Source organism: Sander vitreus, chromosome 21 (genome assembly GCF_031162955.1).
Source record: "Sander vitreus isolate 19-12246 chromosome 21, sanVit1, whole genome shotgun sequence".
Taxonomy (NCBI): domain Eukaryota; kingdom Metazoa; phylum Chordata; class Actinopteri; order Perciformes; family Percidae; genus Sander; species Sander vitreus.
The window spans coordinates 22,552,673-22,575,642 of NC_135875.1; the positions used below are offsets into that span (position 1 = coordinate 22,552,673).

General features: G+C 41.1%; 1 protein-coding gene across 1 annotated transcript in view; it reads left to right on the forward strand.

The window, feature by feature from the left end:
- LOC144536728 (uncharacterized) overlaps nt 1-22,970 on the forward strand; it is a 58,875-nt gene that overhangs the window by 26,851 nt on the left and 9,054 nt on the right. The window contains exons 18-41 of the mRNA XM_078279991.1: nt 353-479; nt 593-815; nt 956-1,103; nt 1,455-1,632; nt 1,798-1,975; nt 3,515-3,641; nt 3,774-3,893; nt 4,310-4,460; nt 4,559-4,671; nt 5,898-6,048; nt 6,221-6,463; nt 6,871-7,041; nt 10,609-10,790; nt 10,928-11,111; nt 14,630-14,772; nt 16,565-16,746; nt 17,956-18,215; nt 18,350-18,587; nt 18,669-18,849; nt 20,040-20,166; nt 20,350-20,436; nt 21,822-22,007; nt 22,154-22,437; nt 22,640-22,788. Of these exons, the coding sequence (XP_078136117.1) occupies nt 353-479; nt 593-815; nt 956-1,103; nt 1,455-1,632; nt 1,798-1,975; nt 3,515-3,641; nt 3,774-3,893; nt 4,310-4,460; nt 4,559-4,671; nt 5,898-6,048; nt 6,221-6,463; nt 6,871-7,041; nt 10,609-10,790; nt 10,928-11,111; nt 14,630-14,772; nt 16,565-16,746; nt 17,956-18,215; nt 18,350-18,587; nt 18,669-18,849; nt 20,040-20,166; nt 20,350-20,436; nt 21,822-22,007; nt 22,154-22,437; nt 22,640-22,788 (4,133 nt within the window). The remainder of the gene's footprint in view (nt 1-352; nt 480-592; nt 816-955; nt 1,104-1,454; nt 1,633-1,797; nt 1,976-3,514; nt 3,642-3,773; nt 3,894-4,309; nt 4,461-4,558; nt 4,672-5,897; nt 6,049-6,220; nt 6,464-6,870; nt 7,042-10,608; nt 10,791-10,927; nt 11,112-14,629; nt 14,773-16,564; nt 16,747-17,955; nt 18,216-18,349; nt 18,588-18,668; nt 18,850-20,039; nt 20,167-20,349; nt 20,437-21,821; nt 22,008-22,153; nt 22,438-22,639; nt 22,789-22,970) is intronic.

Consider the following 22,970-nt stretch of genomic DNA (forward strand, 5'->3'; position numbering starts at 1 on the left):
TTTAGTAAAATAAATGTTCATAATGACAGAGAAAATGTCTTTTGCGATGATTTGAGTTCTATTTTTTGTCATTTTCAAGTTGGATTCAGATTTGAAGTTTTAACACTGAAATCAGATTCTATACTATATTCAGATTGGATAAAATGCTATCAAACTCAACCCTAATTGATTAAAAAAGTACTATGCATACCTGTGCTTAGTTATTCATCTTTAGTCATCAGTGATTGAATAGTTAAATCAGCTTACCCCTGAATCTTATGCACACTGTATGTTTAATGTAAAACAAAGCAAACATATGATGATTGGCATTGGCTTAGCTTCTAATTTCCTTTTCTTTTTTTCTTGTCTTCAGCCTAATTTGAAAGATTCTGAGACCATCAGTCTGTCAGCTCTAAATATCAATGAAGATGATTATCTTGAGGATAGCACAATGGACAACAGCTTTGCCTCCTCCCATCTCAACCAGAGCCTACAACAAGGTGATTGAAAGTAGTACTCCACCACAGCAATGTACATTTTCATTTCATAATGTATAAGGACTCTTACCAGTTTCCCTTTCTATCATTTGATTGCAATTTATTTTTACTTCTAGTCAATGGCGAGAAAGACGTAGTGGTTGAGGATGTAGAGGATGAAGAGGAGCTGTATGAGTTGGCCTCAATGCCTAACGGAAAAACATCAGACCTCAGCAGTGAAGCTGAAGGGAGCCCGGACGAGGAACAGTCAGAAATGTCTGATTCTGATGAAATGGATGCTGCCAGCTGCCAATCAACGACCGCATTAGGCCTCCAAAAAGCCATCATTGAGGACATTAGGTTTGTTCTCATATCGTCTCCTTTACAATTTCCTACGCAATATCCACCAAAGTATCATGATTTTGTTTTGCCAAATAGGGCTCCCTAAATGTATAGCTGATCTATACTTTGTTCTTCTGTATCTTCTTTTTCTCTGACAGGAAGAATGAGTTTGGTATTGGTGTGGAATTGACCACTGAAGGCCAGAAGCTGATGCAGGTCCAACAGGACAGGCTGGGCCGCAGTTTAGACCGCCTCTCCACCGAACTCTACAGCAAAGACACACACTTTGTCCTGGAACTCATTCAGGTGGATTCCTAATATTTACACCCTGAAAGATGATGCTTGATCTTGTTTATTTTTGTTCATTTATTGTAAGTCAAATTTGTGAATACTGTGCCACTCCTCACTTAAAAGATTGTCTAGCAAGCAAAAGAGGTAAAAAGAACTGAAGAAATATATTATACTTACTACTGATTAAAGAATCACATATGTTTAATCTTTTGATCAAGTGTGATTAATATATTGTAAAAGTAAAAAGCCACTTGAGATTTTTATTGACTCTGAAGATGGCTATCCAGAGTTTCATGTCTTAGTTTAATTTGAAATACAGTATGTCTAAAAATGACTTATTATAACCTCTTTGTTTCCATTTTTCAGAATGCTGATGACAACAGTTACCCATCAGAAGTTGGTGTCATTCCAGCGCTGGCCTTTGTGGTGGAGAGAGACAGCATCTCCGTTCTCAACAATGAGATTGGCTTCCAGGAGACGAACATCAGGGCCATCTGTGATGTGGGTCGCAGCACCAAGGGCAAACACAAATATGGATACATTGGTAAGTATTTACATGATGGCTTGAAGGAGCTCAGAAAGTCAAGGCTCATTGTTTGAAGCGTCCAAGCCTTTGTCACCAGAGGATATACTGAATGTATGAAGTTAGAAAACGTGACCTTGCCTAAACATGGTCCGTTTATGATCCTGATTGTTCTACTTCTCATAGGTCAAAAGGGCATCGGCTTCAAATCAGTGTTCAAAGTCACAGACCGTCCTGAGATTCACTCCAATGGCTTCCACTTGCGCTTCGACAAGACCTGCGGCCCCATGGGATACATCCTCCCCCACTGGACTGAAGATGAGAAGCTTCTAGCCTCACAGCTGAAGGACATAAATCAGCACAGGTTGGATGATTGATAAACAGTAGGCTTTGACTGGTCGTAGTAAGGGAAAAGCGCAGATGTTAAAAATAACTTTTTCGATGGCTCTGTTCTTTTCAAGTGTCCCAGTACGCCGTGGCATTGTGACAATGAATTCAAAATACTGGAGAGAGTCGTCTCCCCCACCCATTCCTCCCCAGACTTGAAGTTCACGTTGGTTGCCAGACTGATACCGGAGCATCCACAACAATGTTGCTAGACGCTTGTCTCCTATAGCCAGACGTTACTCCACAGCACAGCGGAGTAGCTAACGTTAGATGCTGGCTATATTGACATAAAAGCCTGTGCTCATGCTTTTCGGCTTAGAATTACCGTAGGAACTGCTAAAAATCCCACAACCTCGCCATCCTCTCCACACGCCAGAGAGAGACACTTCCTCGGCTTAGAATTACGATAGGAACCGCTAAAGATACCACTACCTTGCCGTCCTTTTCCACCCGACTGAGCACACTTTATTGGCTTAGAATTATGGCAACAATCGCTAAACACACTGCAAACTCAAGGTCCTCTCTTTCTGATTTACAGCTTGGCTTCAAATAACTCAGCATTGTCGGGCTACAGCCGCTTACACGTTGTAAACAGCCATGGCTGCTTGCCTGGTCCTGGTAACGTTAGACAAGACAAGACACCTGTCAAGTTTGAAATCCATCAGACTAGCGGTTCGAGAGATATGCATGTAACACACACGAAGACAGACGGACAGACAGACGTTCCTGCGATTTATAGATAGATAAGGTGTAGGATGTGAAAATATGCCAGCTTCACACGCTGCATTTCCTAGGGCTGGGTTTAAAAAAACAAAACAAATTCCGATTCAAATAGACTTTCATTTGAATGATCCAATAGCGATTCATAAAATCCGATCATAGAATCAATGTCTGTCTGTATCATATGAAACTACATGAACTAAAGAGTCCATTGGTGCCAACTATTCCATGCTAGCTTTTCGGGAAGGGGGTTAAAAAACGCTCCAACGTCAGGCCACATTTTGGTGAGGGAAAAAAACTGGCATGGCCACTTGTACAATTGTAGAATGGCTTTCATATCCAAGCAAAATTGGATTTGCAACTGAAAAAACTGATTTTGCAATATTTAGCAGATGGTATATGGCATTTGTTTGAAATATTGTCTCTGGTGGATTTATGAGGACTACAGTTAACTGCTCCTCAGATCTCTGCATGGTAAATTGAGACCGCTAGCTAGACTATTTTTCCAATCTAAGTTTCCTCTCGCACAACTAAAACAACTTTTAAACATACACGTTCCTTCCCGAGGCTATTTTGCAGCAGCTCCGTGCAGAGCGTAGTGACTTATGTGACACCATGACGATGGTGACTGGTTTAAAGAAATGCCAATAAACCAGAGCACGTTTTTCTCCCATCCCGGAATGCTATGTGGAGCAGCCAGACCCTCCTCCGCAACTCCCCAGCTTGTGGAGCTGATCTGGCAAAGCGATCGTACTAGTTTTCTAACTACATCACTGTATATATTTTTTCTTATCAGCTGGACCACTAAGATCTACCTTCCTCTACGCTCCGAGAGCCATCAGACCAGAAACCTGTTTCAGGACGTGCACCCATCCCTGCTGCTCTTCCTGCACCGCCTGCGCTCCATCTCGATCTACAATCAGGTAGCTCTTGCATTAACACCTTTGCTCACATGTATTTTTGCAAACAAACATAGTTTACATCATCGTTTCAATCCTAAAACAAGCCATAAAGAATCATCTGTTTTTTATACATCCGTGTCTGTTTCCCTGCAGAGTGAGAAGCGTCTCGTGACAATGACTCGGAAAGATCTGAGTCACAATGTGTTAGAGGTGGAGCACACAGAGGGCATTGAGCGCTGGCTAGTTGTCAAAACTATGGTGCAGCCCAAGAAGGTAATGCAGAAACACATCTCAAATCTCATTCTGTTGCTTTCTTTTCAGGCACGAGTATCATATCTAGATCTCAGAAAAAGAAGTGGACATCTGTTCCTAAATTCCATCCTTCCTGGGAAATGAATAAAAATTACTGTAGCTTTGCATTTTTCTGACGTGCTCCTGTGATGGCACTATATAACTGTTCCTCGTTCTGCTCCGTAAAAGTCTTTCCCTCTCTGCGTCTTGCCAGATGTTTTGAAAACTCACTTTTTTGGCAGGCTTGATCTGTCAGTCTGAAAAAACGCTATAATCCCTGCCCCTCTTTTTCAACGTTACCTTTCTATTTCCCATAAGCAGCTACCCAAATATCCATTTCTGTAATATTGTTTGTAAGCTGTCGCATCTGTTTTGACATTGATCTGTTTTTGCTTCAGATCAAAGAGGATGTTGAGTCCACTGAGCTTGCCCTGGCTTTCCAACTTAACAGCAACATTACAGAAAGTGACATTGTATGCCAGCCACAGAAACAGCCTGTCTTTGCTTACCTGCCCCTTCGCAGTTTTGGCTTCCGTTTCATCATCCAAGGTCAGAATAGAGTTTTAAATTATAAAGCTATCCGTTAATGGAGACACAGTTCATTTGATGCAGAAGAAATCTCACTCTCACTTGATACTCTTTCTCAGGTGACTTTGACATCCCTTCCTCTCGTGAAGATGTTGACAGAGACAGCTCATGGAACCAGTCGCTTCGATCTGAGATACCACAACTCTTCCTCCAGGCCATGGATGTCTTCACTGTAAGACCATACTGTATCTACAGTATTTACTACATATCTAGTAATTTACTAAGAAAATGTACTAAAAGATCAAATGAGATCATGATGAGATGGTACTGACAGGAAACCTGATCATTTACAATAAAATAAAATAGAAATAGAATATAGTAGAATGCAGCAAACTAAAGAGAAGAACCAGTTGTATAAAGCATTCAACTAGGACAAGGCAAGAGGACATTGAAGACGAGTATCTTATAGGTCTTATGGTAAGTTCAGCATAATGTGCTACTGCTTTTGTTCAAATAATAATTCCAGTGGCTACTCCTTTCTTGGTGTTTCGTTGATAGGGCTGCGACACCTCACGAGGGCTTAATGGTGACACCTGGGTCCCAGGTCAGGGTCTTGTCGAGCCTTACCTTGTAGCATTTGTATTACTCAGTAAGGCTAGTGATAGGCAGTTCGAGAGCCCTGTTCCCATACAAGCCGATATTGCTGAGGGCAGCGTGGGAGTCCAAGCCATTTCTTGATGAATGTAGTCTGTTCTGTCCAGCTTCTCAACTTTGGTTTATGGAACCTCATAGATCGTCAGAGGCTCCATCAGATGGGGGAGGAATCCAAACTGCAGGCACCAAAGTTCTAACTTCCCTTGAAGTAGGGTCTTGTCTATGTTAGCAAGGCCTTTGATTGTGTCTCCCTGAAAGCTGTGCTTTCACAGCAGTCACTGGTTTTATCCAGCAGATCAGTCAGTTGAGCTTATAGGACTTGGTTTTACATTTTCCGTATTGTAATCGGCTATCATTCCTTAAGTGAGGTTAGGAGCGTAATTGCTTCAATAGCGGTCATTAGTTTTGTTGATAGGCCCACGATACCTCCAGAAGGCTTAATGGTGACACCTGGCATCCCAGGTGCACCCCCTCCCACTTTTACACATTTTCCTGCAGTTGACCTGTTTGGCACCTTTCCTCCTGGCACAGAGGCCATGGTGTTTGAGAAGCCAGGGGTCGGGGGAAAGAGGGTATAGTCCTCCTTTTCTTCAAGCACAAGTGCCAGTTGCTGAAGGACCTAGTTGTTCCTTCAGGTGTAGCGTCCTTGGGTAAGGCTGGTCTTGAAGCCAGTGAGTATGTGCTATAGGGTTGCTGGTGTTTGGCAGTGGGGACAAAACATAATACAGTAATAACAACTAATATCACTCAGCCCTTGGCTATTGTCTTTGTTAAAACCAGTGTTCTGTTTTCTGCTTATTCCAGGATCACCCAGAGTTCAAGGGGCTGAAGGGCCTCTCCCAGTTCCTGCAGTTTATCCCCCTGCCTGACGAGGTGTTGGACTTCTTCAAGCCTGTTGCTGGGAAGATTATTCAGATGCTCAAGGGCAAGGCATTTCTGCCTACACTCAGCTCAGGTATTACTCACACATGCAGGTTGTGAAATTTTAAAATCTCACAAAAACAGCATAAACAAAACAAAAATATTTCTAGTATACCAATGCTGTGAGTTTAGTTTTGGTATACTAGCAATGAAAAGCATTGTATCTAACCCTGTGAATGTTGCTCTCTCTATGCTTTCTCTCCCAGATGGTAAGGTTGTGTACAAGCTGCCTTCCCAAGTGGCCGTCTGTCACGACGCCGTGATCCGTGACGTGATTGGCGGAGACGAGCTAGAAAGGCATCTGTCTCTGTCCTATCTCCATCCGGGTTTGAGCCCTGCACCACCCTCCTCCCTGCTCACTCACCTAGGAGTTAAATACCTGCGGGGGTCCGATGTTACCACAGTAACCACAGCCATGGCCAGGGAGCTGATGGAAGGCATCCATTCAGGTGTGTTGAAGGGAGGAAGAAGGAAAGGGATAGTGAGGGAGAGGGGGAGAAATTTGATGGAAAGTCAATCCATGTCGCTTCAAATAATGGCAGAACACAATGGATTATAACTGCTGACAGAATGCAATGTGTGTAATAGATATTTTGGGCATTTTCCTGTAAGACAATTAATGATAGAAACTTTGCATTCCTATATATCTATGATAGCGCCAGATACTTAAAGCATTTGCTGCAAGCCATCACTTATTAAAGCCATGCTATTACAGCCTTGTGATATGTGAACAGTAGCATGCAGTATGGCCACCATCAAATATTTGCTAATTAATGCACTGCTGTAATTTGCTTCATTGCTGACCTTATTGGTATAACATTTAGTACTGTAGCTCAACCAACCCATTGTCTTCCAGATGCCGGCCTGCGTCAACTGGCCAAGCTGTTGGTTTGCAACTTCCGAGCTCTGGAGCATGGCTACGGGGAGGCAGACTCTATCCTGCAAACCCTAAGGGATCTACCCATAATCCCCCTGGCTGATGGACGCATGGTGGCACTAAGCGGGAGAAGGAGTGTTCTTCCCAATTGAGGAAAACGAGACCAAAAAAAAGAAAGCTCAAGCTCAAACAGGTAATTTCACTTCAGTGTATACTCTACTACAGTTATATTATAATATAGTTATTTATTTAGTAAATATCATCTCTATGACATCACGGCCTATTTTCCCTCACAAAGATGTTTCCTGTTTTTGCAAGGAATTTATTAAGATGCTGTATGTTCTTGAATAGACTGTCTTGTTCCCAATCCTTCTTTTATTCTACATTACAACATTTCATCATAGATATAAGTGTGTGTGTGTGTGTGTGTGTGTATACACATGTACATTTAAAATGTTTTATTTTCCTAGGAAGCTAGACATCGGTTTTATCACCAAATGAATTGCTAAGATCTCAGAATACTGCAACATTGCTAAAAAATAGGTCCAATACACAGTATACAGGTGTATGTAGAATTGAATTTGCATGTGTGTGTTTGTTATCTCATTATCTTCAGATAATTATTACCCAGCACCTGCTGAGAATTTATATATGTGCAAGTGCTAAATCAACCATGACAACAAAAACAAAAAGAGGAAGAAAAGCAGTCAGAATATAGGCCAGTGTAGTTTCCACAGGTTTCACAAGTTTCCAGTTTCGAATAATATGGTACACTGATGTAGAAAAACAAAATAGACAAATATTGATCACCTTGTCGATGGTGAGAGGTGGAAATGTAACACTTTTCCATCTCAGCAGTGAAATACTGTACTTGCAGAAACTGAAAGTATTGGTGGGAATTCATGATATTAATAAAGATAGCACATTTAACTATTTTGAACAATTGGACTTACATACTCAGATAAACTGACATGGCATTGCAGACTGTAAAACCTAATTTTCCAGTGTCTGAGAAGTGATAGAAACAGACTTTTTTTTTTGCTTTCTGAAATGACTTTAACAACTGTGTCTGCTCTCTTAGAAGTCAGCACATTCATAGACATTTAGGGCAGCGAAGTAGGTATATGATAAACTTCACCTCTCACTAAGAATAAGCAGACATACAGCCCCTCACATCAAAACATGCCCACCACCCCCCCATGTTGTGCGTCATCACATTCAAAAACGGTACCCAAAGCAGAGGTTTAGAATGCCAAGCATGAATAATTGATTTTCACACTCTGATGTAAGCATCCTGCCACTGCAGTTTGTTGGCCTTAATAGTCATGTAGCCTAGATGGTTTGGTGTCTTTATAAGTAACTCAGAGGGCTTAGGACTTGAAATGTATTCTGCTTTTTTTCTGTCTACCTACACACTCTTTATCATCTCGCTTTAGTGCTTTACATGAGCAGCACTAATGTCTAGGGCTGGATCCGAATATTCAAATATTCGTTAGATTGGTAGGTATTCGGTTTTCAATTTTGGGATTTGAATATTCGTTTTTTTTTTTTAAACTTGCATGCAGGCTGAAATTTATTGTGGTGTTTTGTCGGATTAAGCTGCTTGCTAAATGTCCGCTAGCCGCTGGCTAATTTATGCAGCGCTATGTCGTGTGTGTGTGTATGTATGTGTGTGTATATATATATATATATATATATATATATATATATATATATATATATATATATATATATATATATATAAGCCAAGAACATAAAGCGAGCAGTCTATTTGTAGAGGTCTGTATGGTTGTACTGTAACAGTCTGGTGTTGTTTTTCAGGCGATTTGATGAAGGTAAAAAAACGGTAACATGTTAGTTATGGCTGTGCATAATGCCAATACGGTGAGGCAGTTTAGTAATCCAGTCTGGAACTGCAGTGTCTTTTCGGAGACTGCACAATAATTCCAGAACAATATATATCCACAACTGAACAGTTTCTTTATTCCTCTTTTCTTATGAAAGAGTATTGTTTTACTATTAGCCTGGCCATCTTGACTCCCAGAATGCAGTTGGGGTGAGTGTGTTGACCAGTCGGCGGCTTTCTACCTGACTATCTTCTTCTTCTTTGGTGTTTTACGGCAGCTGGCATCAGCAATGTTGCAGATGCTGCCACTTTCCTGACTGTTGGTTCGCTGCTACATATACTAAAAGTGGAACAAACAAGCCAAAAATAACGATATAACACTGTAAATGTAATAAATAATGCATAGATTCTCATTTGTCCATGTAATGGGGGATCTACTTCTTTTAACTATACCGCCCCCAGTAAAACTCTTTTTTTTCTCCACTGCTGATAGTAGTAATTAGTCACTGCATTGTGTTTCGATGATGGCGAACTGAAAGCACACACCCAAATACGTGTCAGTATTGTGCAATAATTTATTTATCATACACAATACTGTCATAGGCAATATGGACCTTTTTTATTGTATACGTTACCAAGCTCAATAACTATTAACTGACTATTGGATCAGCGGTCAAGGATAGAAGACTATTAGCGTTACAAATTACATTACAATTAACACGAAGATACTAATGATGCAGATTCATATGTACACATAGATAACGCTCTGAATGTAGTTACTGTCTTTCAGATAGGCAATACATTAATAATTCCAGGTTTTTATCACAGTCACACACTCACCTGAAGGATATAAGCCTGGTCTGGCTTGTTCCTCCGGTGCTTTATAGCTGTATCAGTACCTTAAATACTGTAACCTATTAAATATAAAAATAACCGCATAAAAACATGAAAATAACACAAATATGTCCACCTTACAACTACCAAATAAAGGTAAAATTACAGACAAAACAAATTAAAGCTTGAAAAGTGTATTTAATGCAATTAATGTGACATGCAAGGCATATACAGTATTACACACATTGGGATAGTATAGTAGGAGTTGTTTTTGAGATGGCACAACTAACTTTTTGGATAAAAGCCTATGGACTTTTCTAGGGGGAAAAATCTAAATAATAGTATTTTTATTTGTGTTAGTTGCAGTGTGCATTTCTGTTTCCCCTGATTGCCGAGTCTTGGGAGATCAATTTTCAAACTTTTCAACTTCAGTTCAGTTCATTACTGTTCTGTTGTTCTCTGTGTGATTGCCATACATTACTTTACAGTTTTTTTCTTTTGTCTTTATAGTCCTAAAACAATTTTATAGTTTAATGTGTTATCCTTGCAGCATACACAGCCCAGGTTGTTCTAAAAAACAATGATGTTTATAAATTGATTGTGCATTACAGGGTTGCGGTTATAGTACAAGCAGTTTCACACAAGGAAAGTAGGCGACCCAAAAGTTGGAAAAAATGGCATGAAAGGGTTATTATGAAGAAAAAAGATTCTTCCACAAAATAAAACGGCAGCCTTTGGATTCTCTTAACATCTGTTGTGAAATTATCTATACAGGGGATGTAAATTATGAAATTGACTGGAATAACTTAAACCCTATTTAGTATCCCAAGGCATTAAACTAAATATTTAAAATGTTCACCCAAATAAATGAATTCCTGAAGTTAAATTTAGGTGACATGACCTACAGTCCAATAATATTTAGTACAACTACCCTGTAACAAATATGGCCTTTGGAAAGTTCAAAACATTTAACATTTGTTGTTTTGCTAAAATTTGTGGTGGTGTTAATCCAACTCTCATGCATTGTCTTTTCATAGGCCCTCTGTCTGCATTGTACAAGGATGTAAATGTAGTCCACCCCTCTCTGCTGAGCTGTGTGGAGCCTCTGGAAAGTCAGCAGGTTCGGGAGCTGCTGAAAAGACTTGGAGTTCACGAACTGGAGCCTCAAGAACTACTGGAGCAGCACATCTACCCTTCAATACAGAACAACAAATGGAAGGTACCATATTGTATAAACTGGATCAACTGTCACAGAAATGATTTTTGTATTTCCCATAATATTTGGCTTAAATATCTCTTTCTTTCTCTTTTCGGCCTCATTTTTTCTTCCCATCGTTCCACTGATTCCACCACCAGTTAAAGCCAGAGTCAGTGGTGGTGAGTTACTTGGTTTTCATCAAGCTGCATTCCTCCTCCAGCCAGCAGTACTCAGACTTTGCAGTACCCGTCCTCACCAGCAGGGGTCTGCTGTGCCCGGCCAATGAAAGGGTGCACTTCTCTGAAGAGTACGGCAACATCAACCTGCCAAAGAAACTGCCTGGTATGGAGAAACCCACAATTCTTAATACAGACACAAATGTTAGTAAAAAGTTTGACGCAACTGATCATGAACCTTATACTTCTCCAGCTATTGTTCTGTGTCCAAGTGGGCCCTGGAAAATGAGCTAAAATATCCTAAACAAACAGCAAGACTTGTTCCTTACTGTCCCTAGGCTCCCTCTACCTTTTCTTCTGTGGAAATTTGGTGTGTGTGTGTGTGTGTGTGTGTGTGTGTGTGTGTGTGTGTGTGTGTGTTATTTTGTGAGAAAAGTAGTTTGTGATTATGTGAGGGTTTGCTTCTGTTGTTAGGGTTAAAGAGCCTGAAATCAGAGTTTAGTTCAGAGTTCAGATTCTCGTTCAATACTTAGATATTTATTTATTTTATTTAACCTATATTTAACCAGGTAGGCCGTTGAGAACAGGTTCTCATTTGCAACGACGACCTGGCCAAGACAAGCGTAGGCATGCAAGACAACAAATAGTTTCACATTCAGTACAGTACAAGAACACAGACTACAAAATGCTACATAAAGTGCAGAATAAGTGGGCAATTACAAATGCCGGCAGGTAGTGAGGTGCAAGTAAGTCGATGGATATGCAATATACATGAACAGAGAGTCTATATCACTGCTGAGATGGTGTAAAGAGTCAGTAAACAGTTAGTCTAGTGGTCTAGTTAGTGAGGTAGATCAGTTATAACACAGTGTATATGAATAGACAGTCTAGATAAATGCTGCGGTGTAGTGAAGAGTCAATCTACAGTTAGTGCAAATGGTCTAGGTAGTGATGTATATCAGTAATAATACAATATGCAAGAATAGACAGTCTGTATGAATGCTGAGATGTAGTAAAGAGTCAGAGTACAATTCGTGCAAAGTGTGGTCTAGGTGGTGATGAAGATCAGTGATAACACAGTATACAAGAATAGACAGATTATATGAATACTGAAATGTAGTAAAGAGTCAATATCAGTAATAATACAATATGCAAGAATAGACAGGCCGTAAGAATGCTGAAATGTAGTAAAGAGTTAGTGCAGATTGCGGTCTAGATAGGGAAGTAGGTCAATAGATGTTCAAAAATTGTGTGACAACAAAGGTGGGAAGAAATAATGGTTGAGCATACAAGGGCAGGTGAATAGTGCAAACTAGCGTAAACAGTGCATCTGTGCAACTATGCAATGGGGCACGACAGAGATAATGGAGTAAGGGTGTGCAAAAACAGTGGATGAAAGACAGGGAGCAGTTAGCATGTACAGTGATCGGAAAGGAGCACAGACAGACGTGCTTTGAATGCAGTTAGTGGGTTAAGGGTTTTGAGTTTCAGGGTTTTTTTGCCTCGGGATCCCCCAGTCGGAGCTGGTTAATGTGGCCCGGGAAAGGGAAGTTTGGGGTCCCCTGCTGGAGCTGCTAACCCCGCGACCCGACCCCGGATAAGCGGATGAAGATGGATGGATGGATGGATGGATGGTTTTTTTGTAGTTCATTCCAATCACTTACAGCTGAGAACTGGAAGATGTGGCGGCCAAAGGAGGTGTGGGCTTTTGGAGTGACCAAGGAGATGTAACTGCTTGAGCGAAGGCTGCGGTTGGGTAAAGCTATTGTGACCAGTGAGCATAGGTACAGCGGGGCTTTGCCTAGCAAGGATTTGTAAATGAGTTGATACCAGTGAGTTAGGCGTCGGGTGTGTAACAAGGGCCAGCCAACTAATGCATAGAGGTTGCAATGGTGGGTGTTATAAGGGGCTCTGGTCACAAAATGTATGGCACTGTGATAGACAACATCCAGTTTTTTCAGGAGAGAGTTTGAGGCAGTTCTGTATATGACATCACTGAAATCTAGAATTGGTAAAATTGTCATTTTCACCAAAGCCAGTTTGGCAGCGTGAGTGAAGGAGGCCCTGTTGCGGAATAGGAAACCGATCCTAGACTTAACTTTAGATTGAAGGTGGTTTATGTGTTGCTGGAAGGAGAGGGAACTGTCTAACCAGACACCTAAGTATTTGTACACCGCCACATTTTCTAGTTCCAGTTCCATATTTCAGCATTGCACAGTTTAAGAACAATACAGATAATAAGCCCAATCCCATTTTGGAAGGTAGCCTGCTTGACAGTCCTGGCTTACACAAATAGTCAGCTACACATATTTCTGTTAAGGTGTTTTTCTTTTTTACCAAATCAAAAAAATAAACAACCATTTCATCTATGAAGCAAACAAGCCTGCCTGTGTCTATCTCTGTGCGGCGTGCTGACAGACATGGGCTGAGCAGGGAGAGGGAAGTCTCAGAGAGAAGAGCAGATGTAGTAACGTCAACGTGCAACAGTCTGCAGCTAAAGATACTGCGTAGCTTACCTGTAGCCTGCAGCTGGACTTTCGGAGACACCGTGGCCACTGCCAGAGAGTGAGATAACGGAGAAACTGAAAAATATGCCTGCTTCCCTGAAGTCACCTGTGCGAGTTATGTAAACAACTACCGACAAAGCGGGTGGCCGCCACCAGGGACTTCATGGTGCATTCGGGTGCACCTCGTAAGACACCAAGAAACTCAAGCTGTTGTTGTACCCGTCTGCCATCTAGTGGCTGTTCTTTTTATTCCTTGACAGTTTGTTTTCAGTTGACTAATGAAATAAGTTCTTGTCATTACATTTTTAAATAAATTATTTAAATTTGACCAAATGACCTTAGTGTGGATTATTAACAGACTATTATTTAATTATATAGAACAGCAACCAAATTAAACTGGATGAAATAAATTTACAGGTATTATAAACTGAGGTGAATTGCAAATATTATGTAAAGGTTTTTTTCTGTAAAATAAGCACCTGACCTCAAAGAATCGGAACCAATAAATTTGAAACGATACCCAACCCTAATTGGCTGTAATTCAAATGCAGAAGCGCATGCATGTCAGCGGAAAATCCTGCAGAAAACATTGCTATTCTAGCATTGTCAAGAACTGCCTACAGAAAAACCTTTGTTCTTACATAATATGGGTCACGCAACAGTGATATAACCAAAAGATGTATCCTGAAATTCATTCAAAACTTTTATTTGTTTATAAAAGTAATAAATAAATAAATATTTTTAAATTTGACTGAAAGAGACAACTATATTGTTATCGCAATTTTGTGGGACAATTAATTGTACATCAAAATTCGGAAAACATGTCAATATTATAATGTTGCTAATAGTTTAGCCTTTAGCCAACCGTCGCCAAAAGCTAACTGCTTTCGTAGCTAGCTAGAGCCTAGAATCACAGTATGTCATCTCAAAGGGGTTTACAGGACCACAGTGTTACCTTTTGGCCATGAAGCAATGCAGCAGATTCCCTGTGAGATTTGACTTATTACACAAATGCCTTACCTAATGTTGAATGATTAACTGATATCATAACAGAAACATTGCACTGCAGTCCTTTCAATCTTTGATTTTCTCATCTCCTTAGCCTGTTTCAGTTCTAGTGTTCACCAGATTTAAATGTCTTATACAAGATGCCTTTACTGTCTTCTTCCTCCACCAGGCTGTGATTGGGTCTTGCTGGACCCCTGCTATGTGCAAACAGATGACGATGTAGCAGGATGGAGGAAGCTGTTCAGCACCCTGGGAGTCAGAGACGGTCTCATCATCCGCAAAGAGAGACAAACACTCACTGCTAAAGAACTGGTGAGAAGGACATCCCTGAACTGTTACCTCAGCTATTTAGGAATCATGCTGTACTCATGCTGCAAAAATGCTATTATCCCAGCACAAAAAGACCAGACCAGGGTTGTGACAGCCCCACCTGTGAGCCTAGATGATAAAAGGCTATGGATGTGTTGTGTAACGCAGAGTTTGACATAACCAATGGCCCGATGGCCTGGACCCAGTAAAACAGTATGTCGGGCAAGTTGATTGGCCAGTCTGACTATTGTTTGCGCCAATCAAAGTCACAAGTCAGTTCTTTGTGATTTGATGCTAACGTGAGGTGCAACACTATCTAACGCTGATTAGAAATGTAGTTCACTTATCAACAAACTACCGCCGGCACCCACCACAAAGAGTCCACACATGCTTTGGACCTTCAGTAGCGGTTACAGCAACTCAAACCCAGCCAGTCCAGAGCTGCTGCCTGCTCTCCTCCTTCGCCGGACGCTAGCTAATAATTTTAGCGTATGTCGCGGTCCCTCGCCTCCACCCCTCAATGATCTCTCGAGTATAAATAAAGGTTGAATGTATGAGTTGCTGCAGCTTCAACTCGAACTCAGTTGCAACTTCTGTTTGCTGCTGTCCGCTCTCCTCCCAATGAAGTAGTCTCCCAGAAGCTGGGATTAAGGCGGAGGGACCGCAGGGTGCACTAATAATCACTAGCTAACGTTAGCAAACTGCAAAGTAAGCTTCCCCAGTGCTGTGTTCAAAGCTGTCGGAAATTTTACAATCATTTCGAAATGAACGCTTAACGTAGCACAGTAAACATAGCTGGGGAATATTCAGGTTACTACAACATGAACACGAAGAGGAAACACACTTATTACCAGATAGCTGTTATTTGAATAAAATAATTTTACTTTAAATATCTGATATTTGCCAAATAGCATGTCTTCTCTTCATTGTGGCAAATTAGCTATGTTGCATAATTTAAGAACAATAACATATTTACCAAAATCATATCACAAGAGTTCTCAACGATTGCTCTTTTTTTAACCAAAATACACTATTAATTCATGATGACAATCATCGACATTGGAAGTTTACGAAGAGTGAGTGAAGGCAGCAGTTTCATGGCCTTGACACAGCGAAACTCACTCTGGCCTTTCAACGTAAATTAAAACAAGCGATACTGTATAATAACTATAATTTATTCGAGTGCAAATCCAACAAAATTGACTGAACTCATATTTGTAGATGCAGAATAGTTTTTTGTTTTTGTTTAGATATATCATTACAGTGTATATTAGATTAATAAATTTAACAATTTGAAAAAGTGGTTTTTTTTCCGGGCCAGTTAAAATATACAAGGGGCCAGTGGGAATTTTTTTTATGTCGGACACAATATTTACCGGTTGCATGGACACCAGAGGCAGAACACAATCTTCCTGAAGCACGCTGCATTAAAAACTAACTGTGACTCATCATGAGGAATAACATAGTGATTAAAGGATTAAGGTATTTACCATTGCGAGTCACACTAGGACTAGAAAGACAATAGCTGCTTTGAGGATGAGCAGAAAAAGCAGGTGACTGATGGGACCCATCAGACATTCCTGATGCCTGTTTTAGCCTGGGCTACAGCAAGCAGGGATAAAATGTGGATTTGTCATGACACCATCAGTCATTGTGTGACTTATGCTGCCTTCATGTAATAAAGGAACAGTTGTATTTACTTGATTCCTGTTTTTGCTTGGGAATTAACTCTGATACTACATATTAATTGCAAATGAATATAAAGGAATAGACTCTTCTTCTACTCTTCCCCCAGGCCTCCAGTCCCTGGCCAGTAGAAAGTGCAGTGTGGCACCAAAATCAAGGAGAGGGCTTTGTGATTGATGACTACCCCTGCGAGGAGTTTCATTCCCTGGCCACAGCCCAGCTGCCTGGCCACCTCCTCCTGCAGCAGAGAATGTCATTGCTGGAGCTTCTGGCGACAAACTGGGATACAGGGTAAGACACACACACACACACACACACACACACACACACACAGTCCTATGTTATGTTCTGTTGAGTGTCCCATTTGAGAAGCATGTGAATTCACTAGGTGTCTGTTATGTTTAGGAAACCCTAATGGCCAGAGAATGGCTAGGTTAATGGCTTTGGGGTTTGTCAGGGTCAGGTAGTAATCCCCATCATTTTCACTGTAGCCGGTAAGTAATTACTCAGGTCAAGTGATGACATTCTTTGACAGTTAAATGTTATTCTCTCCCCGAGAGAAAAGCAGTGTCACATCAGCCTTTGTTTGGTTTTAACGGCGACAGAGAGATCAGTCTGGGGATTAATTAATCTGGATTTAGTTGCTCTTAGCTCTGACCAATCTCGTGAGTTACTGTTGTATGCTATATAAATAAAGCTGTCTTTGCCTTGCCATGCCTTGTTACATGGGGCATTAAGATCACTAAGGCTATGTTCAGACTGCAGGCCACAGTAACCCAAATCCGATTTTTCAGACAGTGTGAAAAGCCCAAGTCACATGGCATCCGATCTTTTCCAGTTATGATTTGGGCCACTTTCAAATGTGGTCCAAATCAGTTACAGGTCGGATTTAAAAATAATGTGACCTAAGTCTAGACTGTCAGATTGAAATTCATGCTACTCTGACATCCCGGAAGATGCGTCTGTATATTAGCGAATACATTTTTCCAACATACCAGTCCGAACACTTAAATAGTCCTTATGTCTATTCATCTAATCATTATGTTTTAAAAGTTGTAACATGCATTAATAGCCGGATCCAGAGCTTTTTAACTAGGCATAATGAACGCATAGCAGCAGACCCAGGGGACTGCACCCGGCTAAGCCGCCCTGCACTGCAGGCTCATATGACGGTTCTCCCGAGTTACTGTAGCTGTGTAATGGATATAATGGCTATAATTCATCATTTTGTACGGATGTGAACAGTCAGTCAAAGAAATCGAATCTGGCAATCAATCGGAATAGAGTATTAAGGCCTGCAGTCTGAACATAGCCTAAACTACAACTGAAGAGGCTGTGATCCATACATTATAGCATTGTGTTGTTGGATCTCTGAAGTTATATGATCAAATATTAAACGTATCTTGTCAAAGAAACTTTATCATTGTTTGCTGAGAGGGGTTTGAAAGTTTGTATTAACCTATTTCAAACTATCTATAATCACCTTTCCTATTTTTGCAGACATCGCTACTCTCAGTACCTCACAGCTCAGGTGATTGACAGTAATGGACAACCAATCAAAAGCACCAAATCCTCCTTCTACCACTTCTTGTGTTGTCTTGAATGGGTACCAGCCTATCGCCCCACGGAAGGAGAACAGCAAGAGAGAAAGTACCTCTGTCCAAACTCAGTCTACCTGAACTCACCTGAAGTCAACAGCCTGCTGGGGACTCATGTCTGTTATGTGGACATAGATCCCAGCAAGTTTAGCAGAGCTCTTGGTAAACATGTATTCTATGGTGTACATCTGTTGTTCATAGCTCAAGTTATTGGTTATCCTATATTTGCTGCAGGCTATGTTTAGTATGTTACATAATGGACAATCTGTGAGTCACTGTCTTTTTCCCTCTTTCAGGAATAAGACAAAGTATCTCAGTGGATGATCTGATAAACTACCTGAAGAAGTGGTGTGTCAAACCAGAAGCAGATGACCAGGAGCAGAGACTACCTGAGGACGAGTTAGAGGGGGCGAATTTCACTTCCACAGTTGAGCACATCCACAACGTCTACACCTATCTGCATAATAACTGTCCCCAGAGCAGCCTGAAGGATTTGTTCCAGCGTACCCCTGCTGTATTCATAGAGTACAACAGGTATGTTGTTGGGTGTGTCAGCATACTTTTTCAGATTATTGTCTACATTTTGTCCCATAACAATTTAAACCTTGCTCCCAGGCGAAATGAGTGGTGTTCAGGACGTTTCTACCACCTAAAGGAGGTGTGCTGGAGTGACCCGACGGTAGTTTTCCAGCGCTACAGACTGCTGACTCACGCACCAGACAGCCCTGTCCAGCAGCCCAAAGTCCTGGCTCCCTTCTACAAACCACTGGATGGCATGAAATTCTTTTTCACCAAAGTAAGCTCACATCATTTTCCTACATGTATACAATGTTTGTTAAACTCAATAATTGGTTTGATTGACCTTTTTTAAGAACCCTTAGTTACTGTTGCTTTCTGTCAAGCTTTTCAGAGGTATACAAAACCAGCTTTTTATCTCTAGGCAGTGACTGTTAATTTTGCTGAACAAGGTCTGTTCTTGGCTTGAATAAATACCTCCAATGAACTCACCCCAGACATGAGGAGCAGTGTCTTTGCAACCTCAGGGTTTCCTTGTCCTATATAAAGGAAGAGCATAAATGAGCTACACCTGATGCCCATTGAAACCTGATTAGGCTCACTTAAGGTGAACTTATCTTTAACATAGTTTTTCCTGCATACCTCTATTACATGTAACGTTAGACAGCCAATCACCAGTTTCTGCCATTACTAGGTATCGTCATTGAATGACGAGGCATTTTTCGATACTCGATACTAAGGAGGCAATTCAATTGGTGCCTAAAAATCGAATTTGGTACCCAGCCCTACTATGCAGGTTCTTCTTCTGTCTTTGTTGTTTTATTAAACTGTAATCCTGCTGTTTGTAGCCAATTTTAAAGGTCCAGTGTGTAACGTTTTTAGTTGTTCATTATCAAAATCTGTGTTGCCCGTTCACAAACTTGTCCTTTTTCATGAATATTTACCACCACCATCAATTCCAAGTATTCCTATTGGCTTGAAATTTGCGTTTGCATGACCTGGGGTAGACGCTCCATATTCATGCGCCATCTTGAAATACGTTACGTAAGGGACATACAGGACATACTGCTCCGCCTTTCGCGTTTTCGCTGTTGCATGATAAACTCACAGGTGCTGCTAATGCTGCTAACGGGTATCGTCGCTTCCTGGCCCCGGCAAGTTTGAAGAAGGAAACATGGAGGACCCACACGTATTCAAAATCCAAATTTCAGGAACAGGAGTCTTCTTCTTCGCCCAGAAAAAGAAAAAGGATATTGAAAAGAGCAAGAGACCGGCGTCATCAGAAAAAAGCGTGAAGGCTACCGTAGCTGTATTACGTACTTTGAACTGCGTGGCGCGAGAGAGTTGATTGCGATATATGATCTCAACGCTAGATAGGAGACATTCCTACACATTGGACCTTTAAGACTAAACTACACCATTATTAATGTACACTATGCATATATCTGTGATTACTGATCTTATGTATAGCTGCTGAATGTGGATCTCAGTCCCAATATGAAGCAGTATGTTGGCTTGTTGGAATTGATCCGTTCGTCATCTCCCATACCAACTGTTGAAGTGCTACAGGATGTGTCAGTGCTCTATGCCATACTTGGTAAGGACATTTAGATTTCCAGTCTTTTGCTCCATAGCGTGTCTCACATTCTAGTGACTCACAAATTACTTTTTATGTCCCATTCAACAAATGTTAGGTTTCCTTCTTGACTAGCTTGATTTGTTACAGCCTGCCTGTGCTCCCTGACTTTATATATAATATAATATATTTTTGTTTTTGCAGCTCAAAAGTGTAAAATTCAAGTATCTGGTGACCAGGAAAACATCCCTCAATTCAATCTCAATCCCGACTACTGCTCCACCTTGAAGGGTGAGTAATTCATACACATATACATACATTAGGCCAGTCTAAAAAAAAAATTCAAATCGGTTTGATATTAACCAGACATACCAGACCAGTATACCTAATGTTACAACCAGAACGACCATTAGGAATGGCACTTGACTCAGCAGCCGCTCCCAAGTGGAACATAATGAGACTAAAGGCCTCTTTACAGTCGCCGTTCCCGACCTGTCGCGCGACAATGTCCGGTCAAAATGACGTAGATCTCGCTGGCCCGCCAGGATTTAAAGTGCGCGACTTCTTCTAGTTCATAGAAATAGCGAAGTCGGTAGCCTTTCCTCAGATGCGACACCTCTGTTCAGGAGAAGACTGCAACTAGTGTCGCGACCACCACGCGCGAGTATAAATAGTTACGGCGCTCCCATGACGTCACACTGTCGCATGACAGGTCGGGAATGGCAAGTATAACGGACGTTTAAGAAAGCCCATTAATGAGAGTGTAGCGAGTCCAGTCCACTTGCTGGCGGTAATTCACCTCTAAGCTAGTTTGCCAACAGCCAATAAACACTATTTAAGAAAAAGAAGCAGACAGGGAAGCTGCATCACTTGCTGTGTCCACTATTTGGCCTTAGTGAGCACACACTTAGCATACATCATGTTACTCTATATCAATTGTAGACCAGACAATGTAAATTTCATGTAAATTTGATGTTTGTCACATAAGGGTGACTTCATGTTGGGTTGCACCACCTGAAGGTTGCTGTACAACCTGACCAATTTTAAGGCCAATCCCCACAGCAGATAAATGATCAATTTGATTTGTACATCATCATTCTCCGGTGCTGATAAGTCTAATGAATTTTTAAGAAGAACAGCTTTAGAATAGGAAAATCTGTCCTTTAATGGTCTGCCTCTTAACGGCACCCTGTAGAGTTTTTGACTACTAGTAGCGTTATGGAGCATCATGTGCACTACAATGTTAAGTGTAGATCCCATTTTGTTTGTATAGTGCACCCGCACTACTAGCATTAGGCAGAAGGCGCAATAAACATCCAGCTTTAAGTTATTCCACACATCAACAGTTAGTGGCTGAAACATGATAGAAAGAAAGAAATTAATTTACCAACAAAGGCAGTAAAGACGAAGCCTGCTAGCTAGTAAACATGGATGTAACACAATGCAGGATTTAAAATATTTCCAACATTAGGAAATAAATACATGCTTGTCAGTGACAAGGATACACACACTGTGTTTTGGTAAACACTGAATGTAAACATAACTTTGTTTCTTTACAAGAAAACTAGACAGGCCACCTTCAATGATCAAGGAGCAGTAAATGAGGATGGGCGTAGTGGGGGAAAAATACTGAAAGCCTTCAACTGACCCAGGCTGTCCTTTTGCCTTATGTCCAGGTATGGTGTCTAATAAGAGGGTCTTCCCCACCAAGGATAACATCTGGGTGAGTCTGGCAGACAAACCCATGATTGCTGACAACAAGGAGTTGGAAAAGATCTTTAAACCACACAAGCAGATCTGTCTGCTCAACCTGCCACCAGCAGAGAAAAAGACTGCTCCCAGTAGCAGGACTGGGAAGTTTGGTACGCTGCTGCAACATTATATTTTACATATATCAGTGTTAGATTTATACTTGATTACTTTTCACCATACCCAGTAGGAAGTATGCCCATAACTACACCCAGTTTGAAATGGAGATTCTGAATTTTGTTGTATATTTGCCTGCCAGTTCAGACAGTGCCGGGAGAACGAGCTAACACCGTACTTGCCTTCAACGAGATGGACCGATCTTTGTTTCTGGAGATCTGCGGGATCCGTCACCTGTCCCAGTGTGTCAAGACTGAAGCTCAGACTGAGAACCTCAGACCCTGTCCGTCCATGCAGGCCATGGTGCACACTGTGATACCCTACATCCAGATGTTCCTGTACCACCACGACGAGCTGGCTGAAGTCTATTCAGAACTGATTGACAACAACATTAGAGAGAAAATCAAGCGACTGAACTTCGCACAGGTCAGAAAGTCACACCTAGTTGGTTTAGAGTAGTTTAAAACCTAGAGGTAGTTCCTTTTTGGTTGGTCTACTAAATACATATATTGGACTGAGTATGGGAGAATCTCCAATAATCATACCTATATCTATATAAAGGAAATATATTTATCATTGAGCCCCTATCAACAGCAGGAACTTTCTCTTTCCAAATACTTGTTTACAGGTGGGTAAGCTGTACATTCGCTACCAGCTGGATGTTGCTGACAGTGAGGATGGGGCGGTGGAGGTGCAGGATGTTATTTGTCTGCTAAACAACGAGAAGGATCTCTACATCCAGAAAGATCACCTCTCGGCCAAGCTGGACGTCTGCAGGTTTGTGTGTGATGGATAGTGTGAACTCTCATTCTCACTAGAGCTGTCCCGAATACCAGTTTTTTACGCACAGTTGTTTGTTTACCTTCATTAAATTGCCGGATAACTTAGTGCTGCACAATTAATCAAATTTTAATTCCGATCACGATTTTGGCTTCCCATGATCAAATTCACGTGACCGA